The sequence below is a fragment of the Erpetoichthys calabaricus genome, chromosome 3, assembly GCF_900747795.2.
Source record: "Erpetoichthys calabaricus chromosome 3, fErpCal1.3, whole genome shotgun sequence".
NCBI classification, from domain to species: domain Eukaryota; kingdom Metazoa; phylum Chordata; class Cladistia; order Polypteriformes; family Polypteridae; genus Erpetoichthys; species Erpetoichthys calabaricus.
This window is the reverse complement of record NC_041396.2, coordinates 283,799,084-283,818,839: the sequence shown is the minus strand read 5'-3', so window position 1 is coordinate 283,818,839 and position 19,756 is coordinate 283,799,084. Positions and strand designations below refer to the sequence as shown.

At 41.3% G+C, this 19,756-nt stretch overlaps 1 protein-coding gene across 3 annotated transcripts in view; it reads left to right on the top strand.

The window, feature by feature from the left end:
* The window catches only part of acadvl (acyl-CoA dehydrogenase very long chain), a 966,944-nt gene that overhangs the window by 28,609 nt on the left and 918,579 nt on the right, over window positions 1–19,756 (top strand). For all 3 annotated transcript variants that reach the window (XM_051924341.1, XM_028798459.2, XM_028798458.2), the window contains exons 5-8: window positions 10,473–10,537; window positions 11,217–11,351; window positions 12,264–12,408; window positions 17,887–18,016. In XM_051924341.1, coding sequence (XP_051780301.1) covers window positions 10,473–10,537; window positions 11,217–11,351; window positions 12,264–12,408; window positions 17,887–18,016 — 475 coding nt within the window. The remainder of the gene's footprint in view (window positions 1–10,472; window positions 10,538–11,216; window positions 11,352–12,263; window positions 12,409–17,886; window positions 18,017–19,756) is intronic.

Genomic DNA, 19,756 nt, shown 5'->3' with positions numbered 1-19,756 from the left:
TTTTTAGCAGTGCCGTTATTTTCTCTTTCTGTTTCATATTCAATATATATTGTCTTGGTGGCCCTGTGCAGGTGCACAGTTTGCACATGCCTAAGGCTGCCCCTGTAGTACTGTCTCTTTCAAACGTACTAACCTGCAATTCCTGTCCTTCCTTTTCTTTCTCCAAGTAACTGATCGCTACACAATCTGCTCTGTAATGCACGTTAAGCCATCTGTAAGTTTATAATGCCGATTCTTCAGAACTTTTAAGGAACATTGAAATATCTTCGTAGTACATGTTTAATTATTCTATCGTTCACGCCTGTCCCAGTGAAGCATACAGTGCTTTTATCTGTATAATATAATAAACCTATTTTTCTGCATTTCATCTTAAAAAGGATATCGTCATGATATGTAAATACGCGCTTTATAAAGTGGCTCAGGTTGTGCAATATTATAAGTGTAGTGCAAGTTTACAGTGAGGTGATTGTACTTATAAGTACAAAAAGTTCTACCGGGAGCAGTTGATGGACTGATTGAGTGCGTTTAGAGCTCTTGGGATGAAACTCTTTCTGAACCGCGAGGTCCGTACAGGAAAGGTTTGAAGCATTTGCTATGTGAGAAGCAGTTCAAATAGGAAGCATGGCTGAGGCAACATGTGCTTGATGCTGTATACCGATAATTCTCTTTCCGATCAGCTGCTCCGAGTGGTGCAGTGAGAGTAATATGGAAAAAGATGATCTGCTGTGGCAACCCCTAACTGGAGCAGCTGAAAGAAGAAGAAGGTGCAGAGAGAGTAACAACGTTAAAGCAGTTATGGTATTTGGAATAGTTTGACCGTTTTGTGGACCATTATATTGTTACTGGTTAATTACAATCAGATGCATTAAACTAATAAACAATATGCGGTTAATTTCAGTGTATTTATAAAGCTGTGTCAGGGACGTGGATCTGAAAAAGAATGATAAACCACACAGGAACAGTAGCACTTCTTTGACGCTGGGTACCGCCAGATTGCAAAACCGAGCGGAGAACTTGCGTATGTCAGGGTATGAGGTACCGTGGAAATGTGCGTGGCTTTACGCCAAGTTTAGGTTTTATACATCGCGTTTTTAACGTGGATACGTTCTTACGCAACATTTCTGTGCATACGCACTGTTTATACATGAGGCCCCAGGACCCCCGAATAGACTTTTCCAGGGATGCTGAGGAGTGTGATCCCTCTTTAGTTGGAACACACCCTCCGGTCCCCTTTCTTAAAGAGGGGGACCACCACCCCGGTCTGCCAGTCCAGAGGCACTGTCCCTGATGTGCATGCGATGTTGCAGAGGTTTGTCAACCAAGACAGTCCTACAACATCCAGAGTCTTGAGGAGCTCCGGGCGTATCTCATCCACCCCCGGGGCCCTGCCACCAAGGAGTTTTTTGGCCACCTCGGTGACCTCTGCACTGCTTTCCCCCTCCTGAGATGCCGGATTGTGGACCAGAATCTCCTCGAAGCTGTCTGAAAGTCATTCTCCATGACCTCCCCAAACTCCTCCCATGCCCAAGTTTTTGTCTCAGCAACCACCAAAGCCGCATTCCGCTTGGCCTGTCAGTACCTATCAGCTTCCTCCGGTGTCCCACAGGACAAAAGGGACCTGTAGGACTCCTTCTTCAGCTTGATGGCATCCCTCACTGCCGGTGTCCACCAACGGGTTCGGGGATTGCCGCCATGACAGGCACTGACCACCTTACGGCCACAGCTCAGGTCAGCCGCCTCAACAATAGAGGCACGGAACATGGCCCATTCGGACTCAATGTCCCCCACCTCCCTCGGGATGTGGTCAAAGTTCTGCTGGAGGTGGGAGTTGAAGCTACTTCTGACATGGGACTCTGCCAGACGTTCCGAGAAGACCCTCACAACACGATTGTGCCTACCAGGCCTGACCGGCATCCTCCCCCACCATCGAAGCCTACTCACCACCAGGTGGTGATCAGTTGACCGCTCCGCCTCTCTTTTCACCTGAATGTCCAAGACATGTGGCTGCAGGTCCGATGACACAACCACAAAGTCGATCATCGAATTGAGGCCTATGGTGTCCTGGTGCCAAGTGCACATATGAACACCCCTATGCTTGAACATGGTGTTCGTTATGGACAATCCGTGACGAGCACAGAAGTCCAATAACAAAACACCGCTCGGGTTCAGATTGGGGGGGGGGGGGGGCATTCCTCCCAATCACACCCTTCCAGGTCTTGCTGTCATTGCCCATGTGAGCATTGAAGTCTCCCACCAGAACGTTGGGAGTCCCCAGAAGGTATGCCCTCTAGCACCCCCTCCAGGTACTCCAAAAAGGGTGGATACTCCAAACTGCCATTCGGCGCATACGCGCAAACAATAGTTAGGACCCATCCCCCCACCCAAAGGCGGAGGGAGGCTACCCTCTTGTCTACTGGGTAAACCTTAATGAACAGGCTCCAAGTCGGGGGGCAATAAGTATGCCCACACCCGTTCGGCGCCTCTCACCAGGGGCAACTCCAGAGTGGTAGAGAGGCCAGCACCTCTCAAGGAGATTGGTTGCAGAGTCCAAGCTGTGCGTCGAGGTGAGTCCGACTATATCTAGCTGGAACCTATCGACCTCGCGCACTAGCTCAGGCTCCTTCCCCATCAGAGAGGTGACATTCCACGTCCCAAGAGCCAGCTTCTGTAACCGAGGATCGGACCGCCAAGGTCCCCGCCTTTGGCCAGCACCGATCTCGCACTGTACCCGACCTCCTTGGCCACTCCCATAGGTGGTGAGCCCATGGGAAGGGGGACCCACGTTGCCTCTTCGGGCTGTGCAGGCCCGGCCATCAGGCACTCGCCATTGAACCCCACCTCCAGGCCTGGCTCCAGAGGGGGGCATCGGTGACCCGCGTCCGGGCAAGGGAAAACGCCGTCCAAAGTTTTCATTCATCATAGAAGGTTTGTTGAACCTTGTTTGTTGAACCTTCTATCTTGTTTTTCTTTGTTTCCCTCAATACAGCTAGGCGGGGTCTGCACACTGATTCAAGCCTTAGAGTCCTGTTCTTTCTAAGCCCCCATGATTTTCATGATCACACCTGTCAGAACACAGTAGAATCTATTTTCTGATTTTTTGATATCTTTTTAGGCGTGCAGGTGGCGAAATTCTGTCTATAAATTGTATGTGCCTGAGATGAAAATGGAGATCGATATGGCTGGTAGAAAATAACAAAACCCAGTATGGGAGATTTTTGAATGTGATATTGAAGGCATTAATCTTAAGCTTATTGTCTTGGAGCGAGATATGTTGTGTGCTGTAGACATCCAGAGTAAAAAACCCTTAATCCTTAAAATTCACCTAAATGTCATTACAAATAACATAGAAAATATTTAAAAAATGATAAAATTGTATAAAATTGTTCATATTCAGTATCTGTTTTTGATTATGCTTCTTTTTATCGGACAAAAACAAAACCAGATAGTAAATCATGTAGCGTAATAAGCTTCCACTAACATTAAACGTGTATTATATCCAAACCCGTTAAGCATACAGTTCTGTCTGATTGTGACACAAAACCAAGCTCCATTGTAACTCTTCAACTGTACCATAATTACTAAAACTAAACTGAAACTATTAGATATAAACATAAAATAGAAATGTCTTTGTGAAATAAAATCCATAACAACTAAATTAAAATAAAAAAAATTACAATGAAGGAAAACTATAACTATAATGAATTTCCAAGTTTGGTCAGAAAAAATATAGAAATAAAAACTAATGCAAAAAGGCAAAACTATAATAACCTTGAAGAGGAGGGCGGGACTTGCCAAAATGTCTTGGAAAAGAGAGCAAAATGTTTCTGTTTGGAGGTAGCATTGTACAGCCAATGAGGGCCAGAGAGAAGTGTTTTAAATTTTTAACAACTTCAAATAAAGGGTCAACATCAGTTGTTTTGCAATAGAGATACAATTTCCATCCATCCATCCATTTTCCAACCCGTTTAATCCGAACAAAGGGTCACGAGGGTCTGCTGGAGCCAATCCCAGCCAACACAGGGCACAAGGCAGGAACCAATCCTGGGCAGGGTGCCAACACACCACAGGACACACACAAACACACCCACACACCAAGCACACACTAGGGCCAATCTAGAATTGCCAATCCACCTAACCTGCATGTCTTTGGACTGTGGGAGGAAACCCACGCAGACACGGGGAGAACATGCAAACTCCACGCAGGGAGGACCCGGGAAGTGAACCCAGGTCCCCAGGTGTCCCAACTGCGAGGCAGCAGCGCTACCCACTGCGCCACCGTGCCGCCCTACAATTTCCATAATTAATTTAATAAAATTTCTGATATGTAAAACATGTAGCCACAGTGGCTTCATTTTGTCCTAATCATGTGCTCAGATAATACAGTAGGTAGGTAGGTAGATCTTTATTGTCATTGTCACTTTTACAGAGGAACAACGAAATTGAAGGTGCAGTCGACTCCGTGTGAGGCATAAGAGTTAAAAAGACAAGAAGAGAGAAAATAATAACAAAAGTAATAGTAATAAAAGTATGTTACAAAATATACAAATTGCACTTGTTATCTATATAAATTGTACTGGTTAAATGTAAAAATTCCACTGGTTGACTTAAGGTCTACAGTATATTGCACATTGGGAGAATGATATGGAGCAGTTTTATTCTGAGTTCAGGGCCATGATTGCTTTCGGATAAAAGCTGTTTTTAAGGCGGTTTGTCCTGGTTTTCATTGCTCTGTATCTCTTGCCTGATGGCAAAAGCTGGAAGAGGCAATGACCGGGATGTGATGAATCCTGTGAAATGTCTATTGCTTTTTTGCGGCAACGGGAGGTGTAGATTTGTTCCAGAGTGGGAAGGGTACAGCCAATCGTTCTCTCTGCTGTCCTGACGACTCTGTGGAGCGCTTTCCTTTCTGAGGAAGTGCAGCTGCTGTACCACACACACAATCTGTACGTGAGCATACTCTCGATGGAACAGTGATAAAAGGCAAGGAGCAGATTTTTGGGGAGATGGTTCTTTCTGAGAATTCTCAGAAAATACAGTCTCTGCTGTGCCTTCTTCAGCAGCTTCTTGGTGTTGGTGCTCCAGGTCAGGTCATCCTCCAGCTCAAAGCCCAGAAACCTGAACAACGGGACCCTCTCCACACAGGCCCCGCCAATAATGAGTGGCTGGATGTCAGTTTTGTTTTTTCTAAAGTCAATAACAAGCTCCTTCATTTCTGTGGTGTTGAGGAGCAGGTTATTGATTCTGTACCACTCTGACAGCCGGTCCACCTTGTCCCTGTATGCCAACTCACCCTCCTTGCCCGAGATGAGTCTGACCACCGTCGTGTCATCCGTGCTTTTGCCAGCTAATATGCGCCCAAACGTTACACCGGCTGTTACAGACTGAAATCAAAGGCTTCTTCTTTTTGGGCGCATACCCTGTCAGAATATCGCTGTCAGATCTAAATAGCAATGTGGCAAATTGCTCGCATACTAAAGTGACTTTAGTTGCAGGTGGAAGTCCCATTTTACTTTATGGTGCCCTGCAGAGTGCAGCAGTCTGTTAGCCAGCAAAAGTGCTGTGAAGAAGCTGTCTGTTGTTACTGTTCTGCCTTTGTCCAGTCTGATAGCGGTCACAGGACATCGTATCTTTGATTCCCTGTACAACAAATAGTTCTGAGCAGGTATCAGCCACAGCTCTACTCTTGTAAAAACAATGGAGATAAATGCCATCAACAATATGGCTGCTGAGCTGTGCTCTTCATTGTGTTGTCCTTTTCAGTTCATGGTGTGAGATGGTCATTCAGCAGTTTGGTAAGAGAGAGAGTGAGGTTAAGCAAGCAAATTTATAGATTCTCTGTCCAACCCCTAGAGCCAATAGGACGTCATGGTACTTAAAGGCTTCTGATACAAGCCAGTTCCAAACAGCCATACTTCAGACCAATGGGGGAATGGAACACCTTCACACCTGCCTCCAAAACCATATGTTAAGGTAAAGCTTGGCAGTTAGGCAGCCTGGCTTTCTTGCGTGGGTTGAGAGAGAGACTTTAGCAGAGAAACACTTGCCAAACTGGTTTGAGGCACTTCCCCCCCAACCCTATCGTAAAATTCACTTTCCTGACTTAGTCCTGGTTTGTAAACATGAATGCTGCTCACTAATGTAACACTAATATTACATTGCTTTGCCTAAGTTACAAATAAAGACATACAAAATATTTATCAACTTGTATGCAAAATTTCACATCACAACAGCATGTATTCCAAATAACAATATACTGTACTAGCCAACCCATGGTGTAGCATACACCACATAATTATGTATTGATGGGTGAACACTTACTGAACGACACAGTTGTCCAAATGGGGTGGGTTTGAGGATACCACTGTGAGTGAATGAAAAGATGGACCTCTGGAGAGAGCAACATACAATTGTCTGTGACTGAAAGCGGGATCGTCTGTGACGATGGAGGCCACGCTGGTGAAAGTTACTTCGTCGGTAGGGATAAGTTTCAGCACTTGTTCATTAAGGTGTAGCGAGTCTTCGTTGTTGACGCTTAATATAGCTTGTGTACCAAGTTGTTCCGGAGTCACCGTTAAGAAACACTTTTTTAATGTCTTTTAAGCACAGGGAAAAAATGAACATGTGAAACATCAGTAATGTAATAAGCCACCAAGAAAAGTAACATTGCAATAATGCACGCTACAACCCGATTGCTGTAAACAGAAGTGAAAACAAAATCGAGCCCGGTGTGTTCTTTAACTGCCTTGTAGCGCAGTGGTAGTGTTGCTGCTTTGCAGTAAGGAGTCTGTGGAAGATTTTGGGTTCGCTTCCTGGTTCCTCCCTGTGTGGATAGCGCTTTGAATACTGAAAACACCGGTATATCAATTTAATAAAGTATTATTATTCTTATGCGTCCAGCGCTCTCTCTCTCTTGCGCGCGCGCGTGTGTGTGCGTGTGTGCGTGTGTGCGTGTGTGCGTGTGTGTGTGTGTGTGTGTGTGTCTGTCTCTCACTCGCTCGCTGCACGTGTTCCTGCAGGCATACGCCGCATAATTATTTATAGGCTCACCCGCCTTTTAAGGCGACCGACTTTTAAGTCGACCACTTCTTAAGGCAATTCAATATGTAGATCAATTTGATATTTTATACAGTGAAAAATAAAATTCATGTACCACAACTCATTAATTTGGTTACATTGAATCTGAGCTGCATTACTTTAATACTCATAGTTTCTGTTATTTTTGCGATGAAATTTAAACTTTTGTTCTATATAATTTCGAAAACTTCCTTGAATACTATATTCGGTGTGAAAACTCTATTAGTGCCTTTTATCAGTTTTCCCTGTTGTGCAGTGTCCACTACATGGGCAACTACGTCCTCGGAGCGCTTTGCTCTTGAAAATGTCGTGTCGCAAAAGTCAATGAATGACTGCTAATAAAGTGACCAAGTTAGAAGAAGTAAGGCAGGACAAAATTTCTTTGTATACAAATCTAAAAATAGCCTACCAAATCTCCAAGAACGCACACAAAATGATGGGAGCACCAGAACTCTGCTCACATCGCGTCGCTTCGTACTGCAAGCCACAAGTAGTAAGTCTGTGATAAGCGGAATACCTCTACGCTTTGCACTCACGGGACGGAAGGACAATCCCGACAGCTTTTATATAGTGTAATGATTATTTACCCTATACAACTCCAGATCTCACACGCAGCTTGAGGTGAGGTGGAAGAAGTTTTTGCCTGAGATGAGCTCCAGTCAAGGTGGGGTATGAGACAGCTTGCTGCATGTGCTGATTGATGAATTTACAAAACAATAGATGCTGATGGATTTTAGTTGGTCCAGGATTAGGCTTCAGGAATTCTAGTTTTAATGAAGCTTCTGCCAAAAGAGTAGAATTGTGTTAAAATACATGCAGCTTTCTGACTTTTCATTTATTTATCTTGTCTATATTTAATATAGAATAATTGAATAATTTAAAAATATTTGCCATCTCTTGCCCTTTGTGTGCCTTTCCATTGCATTTGTGTGTCTGACCTTTTCGTTATCGACTCTCTGTCTTTTGAGTGTGTTCCTGTAAAACCTGCTTCTCAGACGCGAGACGCCTTTTTCACCTCCAGCCAAGTTTTTTACTTTCTGTCTTTGTAGGTGATTCTTTCAGCATGCGCCTTTACTCCTCTTTGTATGTCTGATACTTGCACCTCCTCATTCGACCCAAGTGTTTTCCATCCATCCATTATCCAACCCGCTATATCCTAACCACAGGGTCACAGGGGCCTGCTGGAGCCAATCCCAGCCAACACAGGGCGCAAGGCAGGAAACAAACCCCAGGCAGGGTGCCAGCCTACCGCAGGGCACACACACACACACACACACACTCACATATCAAGCACACACTAGGGACAATTTAGAATCGACTAACCTGCATGTCTTTGGACTGTGGGAGGAAACCGGAGCACCCGGAGGAAACCCACGCAGACACGGGGAGAACATGCAAACTCCACGCAGGGAGGACCCGGGAAGCAAACCCGGGTCTCCTAACTGCGAGGCAGCAGCGCTACCACTGCGCCACTGTGCCTCCCCCTAAGTGTTTTATTGTATAGCAAATTTAGATATTACATTTATTCAGTCTTTCACATAAAATGAACAGAGCTTCTTAATCCAATTCAGGTTCCTTGGTGGTTGAGAGTAGGGATGCACCGATACCATTTTTTTGTAAAACGAGTACGAGTACTTGCATTTCAGTACTCGCTGATACCGAGTACTTGCCGATACCGAGTACTTAATAAAAACATGATTTAAATTTACTGGTAACAGCTTTAGTCATATAATTTAACAAAAAAAACAAGAAACTCTCGTCTATCCACTGGGAGGTTAGGCTAATTAGCGACACGGGGCTAACACTGCTTGTCCAAATATCCGTGGTGAAACTAAACGCAGAGGAGGCTTGCAGTAGGCTGTGGATATGTTTTTTCACGGAGTTGTGTAGTTTAGGCAGCTCCGTGTCAGTCATGTAGCGGCGGCTTGGGACATCATATCTGGGCTCCAGAACATGGAGGAGACGCAGGAATCCCACATTTTCTACCTCCGAGAGTGGCTGGTCACTCAATGCAATGTACTCGATAATTGCCTGTGTTGTTTTCACAGCACGTGGATTGTCTCTGGACATTTTCTCTCGTCTTGCAAGAGTTTGCTGCAGCGTGGGTTGTGTTGGTTTAGAAGTGTGGGTAAACTCTTTGTACTTGTTGTCGTGTTGGGATTTTAGGTGCTTGATTAAATTACTTGTGTTAAATGCGCTACCTTTTGAGCCTCCTCTGGACAATTTCGCTGAGCACAATTTGCAGTCCGCCATTGTTTTGTCGTCTTCATTCACTTTGAAATACAGTAGTTCCACACGGCTGACATGTCTCGCCTCGCCTTCTCCCCGCTCTGAGCTGCAGCCGGGGCCTGGGGGTGGGCACTCGGCGCCTGTGATTAACCCCTTACACGCCGCTCAAACATAGACATTTCTCAGACCCCGTGGTATCAGTCCCCGGTATCGGGGGACTTTTAACGAGTACGAGTACTTTAGAAAATGTGGTATCGAGGCCGATACCAGATACCCGTTTCGGTATCGGTGCATCCCTAGTTGAGAGCTTATTCCAGACCATTACAGGACTCTCAAACACACGCAAAGTCAGTTTCAGTCATCAAAGGGAAAACCTATGCAAACATTAACTGGGAGTGGGATTTGACCAAAGTTTGCTGGATCCTTGAGGTGGGATTGCTATCCACTACATTGCCTTACTGCCTTAGTTCATTTTTTAAAAATTTCAAATACTTTATAATCTGTTTCATAATATAAATCAAGAAGGTATAGTTGTGGCAATGGTTGGTGCTACTGCCTTATACCCAGCATCCTGGGTTTGAATCTAGTGCTTATAACACCCATCTGTTTATGGATTTTTTCTAGTACTCTGCTTTTCTTCTTACATTGCAAAGACATGCATGTAAATTCAGTTGTCATTCTAAATTGTCTGTGTATGTTTGTACATAAGCACAAGTAGGCCCTGTGAATAACCAGTTTGGCTGCTATCTTTCACCCATTGCTACCAGTATATACAGTAGCTATATGATATGGTAATATTCATACACACACTGAGGACTGCAGCCCCCTAATGACCCTGAATTTATTAAACAGATTTGAGAAGACCCCACATCTCTCACCAGGAAAAAGTGTTTGGGAAGATGAAATGAAAAATTGTATAAAGACATCATAAATCCTTATCAGTGTTTGGAAATGTTGATAAAATATTCAATATTGCAATGCTGTAAACAAATACATTCATTTTAGTCGTGTGAGTCTTCTGACATATTATTATATAGGCTTCTGTTTCTTATACAACTAACTTGGAACAATGAAGAATGAAACTAAATGGACTGATGGCTAAGTGGTATTTGTGGTCTTTGAGTTCTAATGACTGAAGAATGTTGATGTGCTCTTTGATTGTTTTCCAGTACTGTCTGAAGAGCAGGCTCAGTTTCTCAGTGAACTTGTGGGACCAGTTTCCAAATTCTTTGAAGTAGGTACACTTTCTGTTTCTGTGCTTACAATTGCAGTTTGTTCGACATAAAGGCCCAACAGGCATGAATTTAGAAAGCAATTCAATTCTTCATCCTGTTGTAGCATTTAAAGCTATGGAAAGTTATATAAGTTTTTCTTCTTAATTTATACTTTTCTGTATAGTTTTCTCTCATGATTGTGTAAAAGTGATGATTAGCAATCAGCACTGTAAACACTATCAAAAGCTAAAGGGCATTACCATTTTCACTTGTCTGTTCATTAAATAATGCTGTTTACCAATGGGCGCACACATCAGTATGGCCCTGAAGTCATTGCCCTATGTTTTCAGCGTTTGGATGCATGTAAGGTAGTAAACTCTAAGGAAAAGGAGTGATTACTATAAAAATGGCAAAGGAAACATAAGCATTTCAGGTTTTGGCAACAGTAATAATATTACAGTATCTCTTTGAATAAGAAAAACAAAGCTTAATATAAAAGTAAAAATAAAACACTGTGCAATGTTAAGATGTTATTGAGCCTGTTAAGAGCAATTGCTATAGTAGTTGAAGAGACTACTGTACTTTCTTTTTTTTCCATTTTTAAAATTGCAGTCTCCACTGATAATCACTGAATTACACTATTAAACATAATTATCATTTTGCAGAGGTTTGTCTCATGTACTTCTATTCCTTTATTAGGAAGTTAATGACCCAGTAAAGAATGATGTCCTGGAGAAAGTAGAAGATGCCACCATGCAGGGTTTGAAGGAGTTAGGAGCTTTTGGTCTTCAGGTTCCTGCAGATCTAGGTGGAATGGGACTCACAAACACCCAGGTAAAATGGCACATCCCGATGGGAAAAGTAGAATTAATGTTATCTGTTTGAATCAAATATCAATTTAAGCAGTCTTTCAAAACAAGGCAAATAAATCACTTTCACAGCACATAAAGAAGAACAAAGGAATTAGCCTTTGTATTTTGTTTTTAATACAAAATTATTGTCTTAATTCACTTTTCCCAGTATAGGGAAATGTGGAGCAGCACAGAGTGCAATATAGAAAGCAATTCCGAATGTAATGCCTTTTTGTTGCAGGCCCCACCCAACTTTCTCCCACTTACCAGGTTTGTTGTCCATTAATCAAACCTTCATACCTGTGATCTGTAGAAGGTACCAAGAGAAAACATCCATAAACACACAGAATATGTGGGATTAAACTGGAGGGCTATAAAGCTACGCCAACATTGCTGAACCCATTCCTGCACACACTCAAACTCATAAAGTGGCCAGTTGGTCATCCAAACACCTACAAATCTTTGGGGACGTACGAGGAAAACAAGACTACGGGGTAGGGGGGACTCACAGACTTGGGATACACTAGTATTAACATTGACAATGTTCAGGTGCTGGATTTGAATCCTGAAAACCACTGAAACTTCTTCACACTGTGCTCCCAACATACTTAATTAAATTTGAAATTTGTATGGTTATCTTATATATATTTAGTTTTTTATATGCTGTCAAGACAGACTCCACTGGCAATTATATCCCCACCACTAATTCATAACTGTTTTTTTTCCTCTTAGCAAGTTAATTAATCTATTAGTGCCTTAAATACAACAACACTGAATTGTTGTTAAGCATTTGTACTTTATTGATCACTTTAAGTAAAAATTTCAAAATTTAATCAGCTATGCAACTGATTGTTTTTTTTTTTTTTGTTTTTTTTTTGTGTTTTTTGGCTTGCAGTATGCTCGACTGGTAGAAATAGTAGGCATGCATGATCTGGGAGTGGGCATCACACTGGGCGCTCATCAATCCATTGGCTTCAAGGGCATCTTGCTATATGGAAACAGGCAACAGAAGGAGAAGTATCTTCCTAAACTGGCCACAGGTAGGCACCAGAGTACATCACAAATCATTTGAAACACTCTGTACAGTGCATATTTTTGAAATTGAAAGATAGAAGAGACAGAGGTGGGTTGCATGCACATATGCTTAACTGTATTTAGGTCACTTTTATTGATAGCAAGGGTAATTGCTGGTATTGTAATTGGTTAAAAGGGTATCTTATTGCTTACCACAGGTGTATTCTTTCCATGTCATTTTTATTTCTGCTTAATTAGTATTTAAGAGCCTATGCTTTTGGACGAATTGACTTTCAGCAGCTCTATACACCACAAGATGACCATCTGTCAGCAACAGGTGAGGGTTTGTGAAGTGACACAAAAAATAAAGCTTCCAGATATTTCTTTGAGAGCAAATTAGAGACATTGCTGTTTTTTTTTTCCATCTTCCCACCCCAGCCCAAAAAACCCCCGCCAAACCCCGGAGCATTTTGAGCAAAGCAAATAATAAGCTCTGGAAAATACTGTACCTCTGCTCTGGGCTTTTTGGAAGATACAAGGTTACCAGTAACAATGTATATAGTCTTTAATAATATCTGGATACATTTTCCTTGGCCTTAGAATTTAGAATTTTTTTTATAATCGAAAAAGTTTTTAAACACCAAATATATATATTTGTCTCACTATCGTTTTAGTCCTCACATTTGCATGTCTGAAAAAAGTGATGTATTTTAGTTGCAGTTTATTTTAGCCTTAATTTTCATTATTTACTTGTGTGCATATATGCAAACGTTAATGCAAAGAATACAGTATGATGAGCCACTCTACTCTTACAAGTGAGCTACTTCCAAAGTCTTGTCTTTTTTATATTAGTTTGTTCAAAGCTCGATCTTTCGAATCCAAACCAATTCTAAAGTTTGCAGAAAGGCAATAACAGTTAAAAATGACAGCACATGCAATTTATTTCAGCACTTAAAACAGAAATGGCAAAATGGAGCCATTGCAAGAAAGCATAGGTGCTAAAAAAAAGTTTATCCCCAACTAACAGCTTTGCCACATTTTTTTGTCCTGCTTCAGCATGCACCATATAAGGTGTACTCCCCTTTGTATGTCCTGTTAGACAGCGTGGTTACATTAGGAGCAGAGTGTGCCTTGCCTGGGGCTGGGGGCAGAATACTGTACACCTTCTTACAATACAACAGTGGCCAGGCTATGGTGGGGGAGACGAATGAGAAAGATGCCTGAAATGGGTGGTCAGGTCTTCAGATGATAAAAACAAGAGCAAAATAAGGATATAACATGAGCATCAAGATTTAGAGTTTGGCCAAATGTAATACCCAGGTTCCAGACACAAGATTTAAATTTGAATGAAAGAGCCAACAACCTGAGACCTAAGATTTCATGTTGTGTTTGGTTACATTGGAGGAAGTACCCAGGATAAGAGAGCAGTTTATAGGATTCCTTCTAGCAACACTCTTATAATCAGTGTTGTGTGCTCCTCATGGCTAACATCAAGTGTGCAATCTAAAATAATGCAGTAATATTTGGACTGCTTGAGGTCATTCACTATATGCTTAATTTACCTTCTCACTTATGGAATTAATGAGCTCATTGAATTGTTTTTCCAAGGTAGCTTATATGGGTGCTGGTGTCATACTCGGTATGTTTTATATGCTGTTTTATGAATGACTTTCACTTGAAGCAAACAGTTATGATCAGACTCATTGAATAAAGGACACAGAAAATTTGCTACTAGGGAAAATGCAACAGTTTTAATATACGGTGCACATGGAAAGTATTCACAGCGCATCACTTTTTCCACATTTTGTTATGCTACAGCCTTATTCCAAAATGGATTAAATTCATTTTTTTCCTCAGAATTCTACACACAACACCCCATAATGACAACGTGAAAAAAGTTTGCTTGAGGTTTTTGCAAATTTATTAAAAATAAAAAAACTGAGAAATCACATGTACATAAGTATTCACAGCCTTTGCTCAATACTTTGTCGATGCACCTTTGACAGCAATTACAGCCTCAAGTCTTTTTGAATATGATGCCACAAGCTTGGCACACCTATCCTTGGCCAGTTTCACCCATTCCTCTTTGCAGCACCTCTCAAGCTCTATCAGGTTGGATGGGAAGCGTCGGTACACAGCCATTTTAAGATCTGTCGAGAGATGTTCAATCGGATTCAAGTCTGGGCTCTGGCTGGGCCACTCAAGGACAGTCACAGAGTTGTCCTGAAGCCACCCCTTTGATATCTTGGCTGTGTGCTCAGGGTTGTTGTCCTGCTGAAAGATAAACTGTCACCCCAGTCTGAGGTCAAGAGCGCTCTGGAGCAGGTTTTCATCCAGGATGTCTCTGTACATTGCTGCAGTCATCTTTCCCTTTATCCTGACTAGTCTCCCAGTTCCTGATGCTGAAAAACATTCCCACAGCATGATGCTGCCACCACCATGATTCACTGTAGGGATGGTATTGGCCTGGTGATGAGCGGTGCCTGGTTTCCTCCAAACGTGACACCTGGCATTCACACCAAAGAGTTCAATCTTTGTCTCATCAGACCATGAGAAAGAAAATTCTCTGGTCTTGAGAGTCCTTCAGGTGCCTTTTGGCAAACTCCAGGTGGGCTGCCATGTGCCTTTTACTAAGGAGTGGCTTCCATCTGGCCACTCTACCATACAGGCCTGATTGGTGGATTGCTGCAGAGATGGTTGTCCTTCTGGAAGGTTCTCCTGTCTGCACAGAGGACCTCTGGAGCTCTGACACAGTGACCATCGGGTTCTTGGTCATCTCCCTGACTAAGGCCCTTTCTCCCCTGATCGCTCACTTTAGATGGCCGGCCAGCTGTAGGAAGAGTCCTGGTGGTTTCAAACTTCTTCCACTTACGGATGATGGAGGCCACTGTGCTCATTGGGACCTTCAAAGCAGCAGAAATTTTTTGTAACCTTCCCCAGATTTGTGCCTCGAGACAATCCTGTCTCGGAGGTCTACAGACAATTCCTTTGACTTCATGCTTGGTTTGTGCTCTGACATAAACTGTCAACTGTGGGACCTTATATAGACAGGTGTGTGCCTTTCCATATCCTGTCCAGTCAACTGAATTTACCACAGGTGGACTCCAATTAAGCTGCAGAAACATCTCAAGGATGATCAGGGGAAACAGGATGCACCTGAGCTCAATTTTGAGCTTCATGGCAAAGGCTGTGAATACTTATGTACATGTGCTTTCTCAATTTTTTTTATTTTTAATAAATTTGCAAAAATCTCAAGTAAACTTTTTTCATGTTGTCATTATGGGGTGTTGTGTGTAGAATTCTGAGGAAAAAAATGAATTTAATCCATTTTGGAATAAGGCTGTAACATAATAAAATGTGGAAAAAGTGATGCGCTGTGAATACTTTCTGGATGCACTGTATAATACAATGGGGGAACAATCAGTTTTTGTTTCTCATTTAAAAAAAAAAAAAAAAAAAGGTTTTAGTAGTCGTAGCCATATTTTGTTTTTCCACACACAATGAATCGCCCCTCATCAAGATTCCAAGTGATTTTAGTTAAGTAATTTGCAGATCAGTTCTCTTTTATTGTGAAGCAATACGTTGCTTTTCTTATGTATCATTTTATGGTGAAAAGAAATCCCTTTTGCGGATTGTATATCAAAATTATTTAATAGTTAGCAACTGTAGATCTGATTATATTAATCCAATCCGGCCATGCCATCATAAGTGTGTGTTTTTTTTCCCTAGATAGTGCCATTAGCTCTTAATCAGATATCACAGCTGAAAGCTGCTGCCCACCTGCCTACCCATAATGAACAGATAAGCTACCTACAAAATGTCACTCTGTAAGAGTGAACCAATTAAACAACTCACAGCTAACCACTTTTATCATTTTGTTCGCCTGTGGCATACAGAAAGGAAAAAGAAACACACAAAAACACATCTGAATACAGCTATTGTGACTGTCCCCCCAAGGGATTCAGGGGACCCTAAGCATTTGCTAGGTTGCCTAAGCCACAGGCTGGCTAGGACTACCGGTCTCTGGTGAAGCAACATCAGTGCTTACAACCACAGCACTTGGCATCCACACACAACAAATGAGATCAAAGAATATTTCATTAAATGCCATTGTTTTAGTGAATTAAAAAATATAAAATAACAAAAAATTAAATGTGGCATTTGGAAAAGTCTGGGCACTGTTTCAGTTGTAAGGTCTCTGAGCTTGTTAGGTAGTCAGTCTGGTCTGGCTTAGCTCATTAGAGGTGTTCGTCTGATGAAGAATTGTCACTAGGAATTTGTCACCTGATGACCGTTCCATAGCCTACTACATTCTTGGACTTTTCAAACATTATGCAACACTCCAAAACCGTGGGCCCTTCTGAGGATCTATAAATTAAACTAATTGTTACCTACAAAGAACGGAAAAATTTAAAAAAAAAATGAAACTGATTCAATTTAGAACTTTACACAGTGCAAAATGTCATTAAGAAATATCAGTTAAGGAGAACCGTGGAGGTCAAGACAAGATGTGAAAGAGCTTAAACAAGGCACCTAATTTTACTAAAATACTGAGCAATAGAAAGGAATAAATAGGTAGCTTAAGATAATACTGTTTTGTTAAATTAAGCATGCCTAAGTTTTTATAGTAAACATCGGAAGGGGAAACATTGCCTTTACAGAAACTCAGTAAATACATAGATATTATAATAAACAACAACCCTGCCTCAAATGCTCACATAAGTTTCAAAAATGAATCCAGGGACTGTATATATACCTGAATTACCTTGACCTCTATTCTCTGGGTGAAGATCAGAGCTATTATAAAATTGCTTTTCTTGGAACCCGCCACCATCTCGTTTTTGCTTGCTTTGAACTGCAAATGTCCACTGGGTCAGTGGTTCATCACTTGCACACAACATGAATACATAGTCATTTAAAAACTTGTGTAGGTAGCATAAAATTAATAATGATGAAAATGCACCACTGCAATATATGAACAGGTTTTTGTTCTGTTTTTACTTTATGAGGAGACTGACTTTTTATATATTATATTTGGTTTTCCTTATCTCATTTGTTATGTTTTGTTCACTTTTGATTTTAAGTCGTCATCATCATAACAGGCTTAAAAGCCTTCTTAAAGTAAATTGGATGAAATGAAAGCAAAATATATATTTTCTGTTGGCATCCATAATTAGCTACTAATTAAGGAATTGGCTGGAAGGAAAACTTGCAACCACTGTGGTGTTTCATTTTTGGCATCCCTGCTCAAGATTATGGAAAACCAGCATGGGTCTGTGTCACAGCCTTTGGCCACTGGTGACTTTTAGATAGCTTTGTCCTAAAACTGGGTAAACTGAAAGCTCTCCTGAGCCAATAGAAGGAGCCCTCTTTCAGTGTCCTGTTTGCTCCATATGTGTTTCTTTTGAGCAATTTAGAGGCTTTGTATTTTCAGATGCACTTTGAAAGGGTTGGATTGCTCATCAACTTATATTAACTTTGTTCTCATCTCATTGTGCTCATAGGAGAAACTATTGCAGCGTTCTGCCTTACTGAACCCAGCAGTGGATCGGATGCTGCTTCCATCAAGACTACTGCTGTGAAGAGTGCATGTGGGAAGTACTATATCATGAATGGGGGCAAGATCTGGATCAGGTAAATCTACATCACTTAGAAAGATGTAAGGAACCTAAATATAGTGCAACTAATGAAGAAATCTGGTAAACAATAAATAAACAACCATATTTATTTTACCATGGGAAGTAGAGTAGATTTGGCTGGAAGTGTGCCAAGAGAAAAATTGGGCAGTGCTAATGTCTGGGTTACTAGATGGCAAAAACAAAATATAACTGGATAAGGAAAGTCACCAACAGTACACTTTCATACTTTTGTTTGGTACACTCACTAGACATCAAAGCAAACGGGCCACTGGTGAATAAGATATTTTTGGACACATCAAGTAATTTATTTTGGACCAGTAGTTCTTAACCTGCAGCCCAAGTTATCAAAATATGTCAGTTTGTTTACATTTTACATCTGCAGTCTTTCTAAGTAAACCAATTTCCTGTGACCCCATATATTTTTCATATGCTACCTTTTAATGCAGATACTATTATTTAACATTTGACAGCAATGAATGTTCCAGTCTCTTAAATTGTATATACTCAGGTTTATACTGTTATTTCTAATGTTTTTCATATACTATTCCTGCGTGTTTAATTTTTCTTGTGCTTAAGTTGATGTCAGTCTCTTGTTGAGGACAAATTATCTAACTTTTGAAAATATCAGTATGGAATGATCCATACGTTGTGTTCTATGCCAATTACAGTTTGGTGATACCACAGGAAATCACTCAATTAAAGATTTATCAAAACAACTGATTGTACTGTACAATAATATAGAATCAAGTAGATTAATGTACAGTATATAATGTTTATTTTGTATACAAATAAATGCATAATAAAATGAACAAGTAAAGAACAAGTTAAATATTTAATTTGAAACTAAACACATTGGGCCAAATAAAGTACTGAGTGGCTTAATGCCTCTGTGCATATTGATTTTTACAGATTATAAGTGTGTGTGAGTTTTCCTCTCTATCATCCTCATCAAGAATATTCTCAGTTAAAGTGCATGCATGCATTATATATATATTTAAATAAGTTATGTGTCTCAAAAACTACTTGTGCAAAAACTTTACATATCAATAGGCCTGGTCCTACAACTAAATGCATCAGACTACAAAAATCACCCCTACATTAAATGGTGTCTATGGCAGTGGTCATTAAACATAGGGCAAACTGTTTAGGAAAGATATCAAGATAAGTGCTGGGCCAATAACAGCAGGCCATGAGCCTGTGACAAGGGAAACATGATGTATCTTATCTGAAGAAAATTCAGCTTTTATCTGAAATTATCGAACATAATGTCTCCATGTTCAAGGTGGATATTTTGGGGACCGCTTGTTCTAAAATGTTTTTTTATTTTGATGTCATGGAGTCCTCTAGGAGCTCAACATAATGTAAAAACCACATCATTTTATGACAAAAATTGTAATGTTAAGGTGTGAAAATTGGTTTTGATTGTCCACAGACACACACACACTCTCTCTCTCTCTCTCTCTCTCTCTCTCTTTCACACACACACACACACACACACACACCATTAATCACACATATAGAGCCAGTTTGGTGTTGCCAATTAGCCGAACACAAGGGGGCTCCGCCCCCTGCTCGCTTCGCTCACCTACCCCCCGGCGTTGGGTATCCTGAAATTCATTAGCCGAGCTTGTTCGTTTTGGAGCTGTGCCCGCATTGCCCGTGGTATTCCAGACGCGCGTTGTAGGCGCCTCCGTTCATTGAATATATCCAGGCGGCCTCGTGTTTGTATATCCGT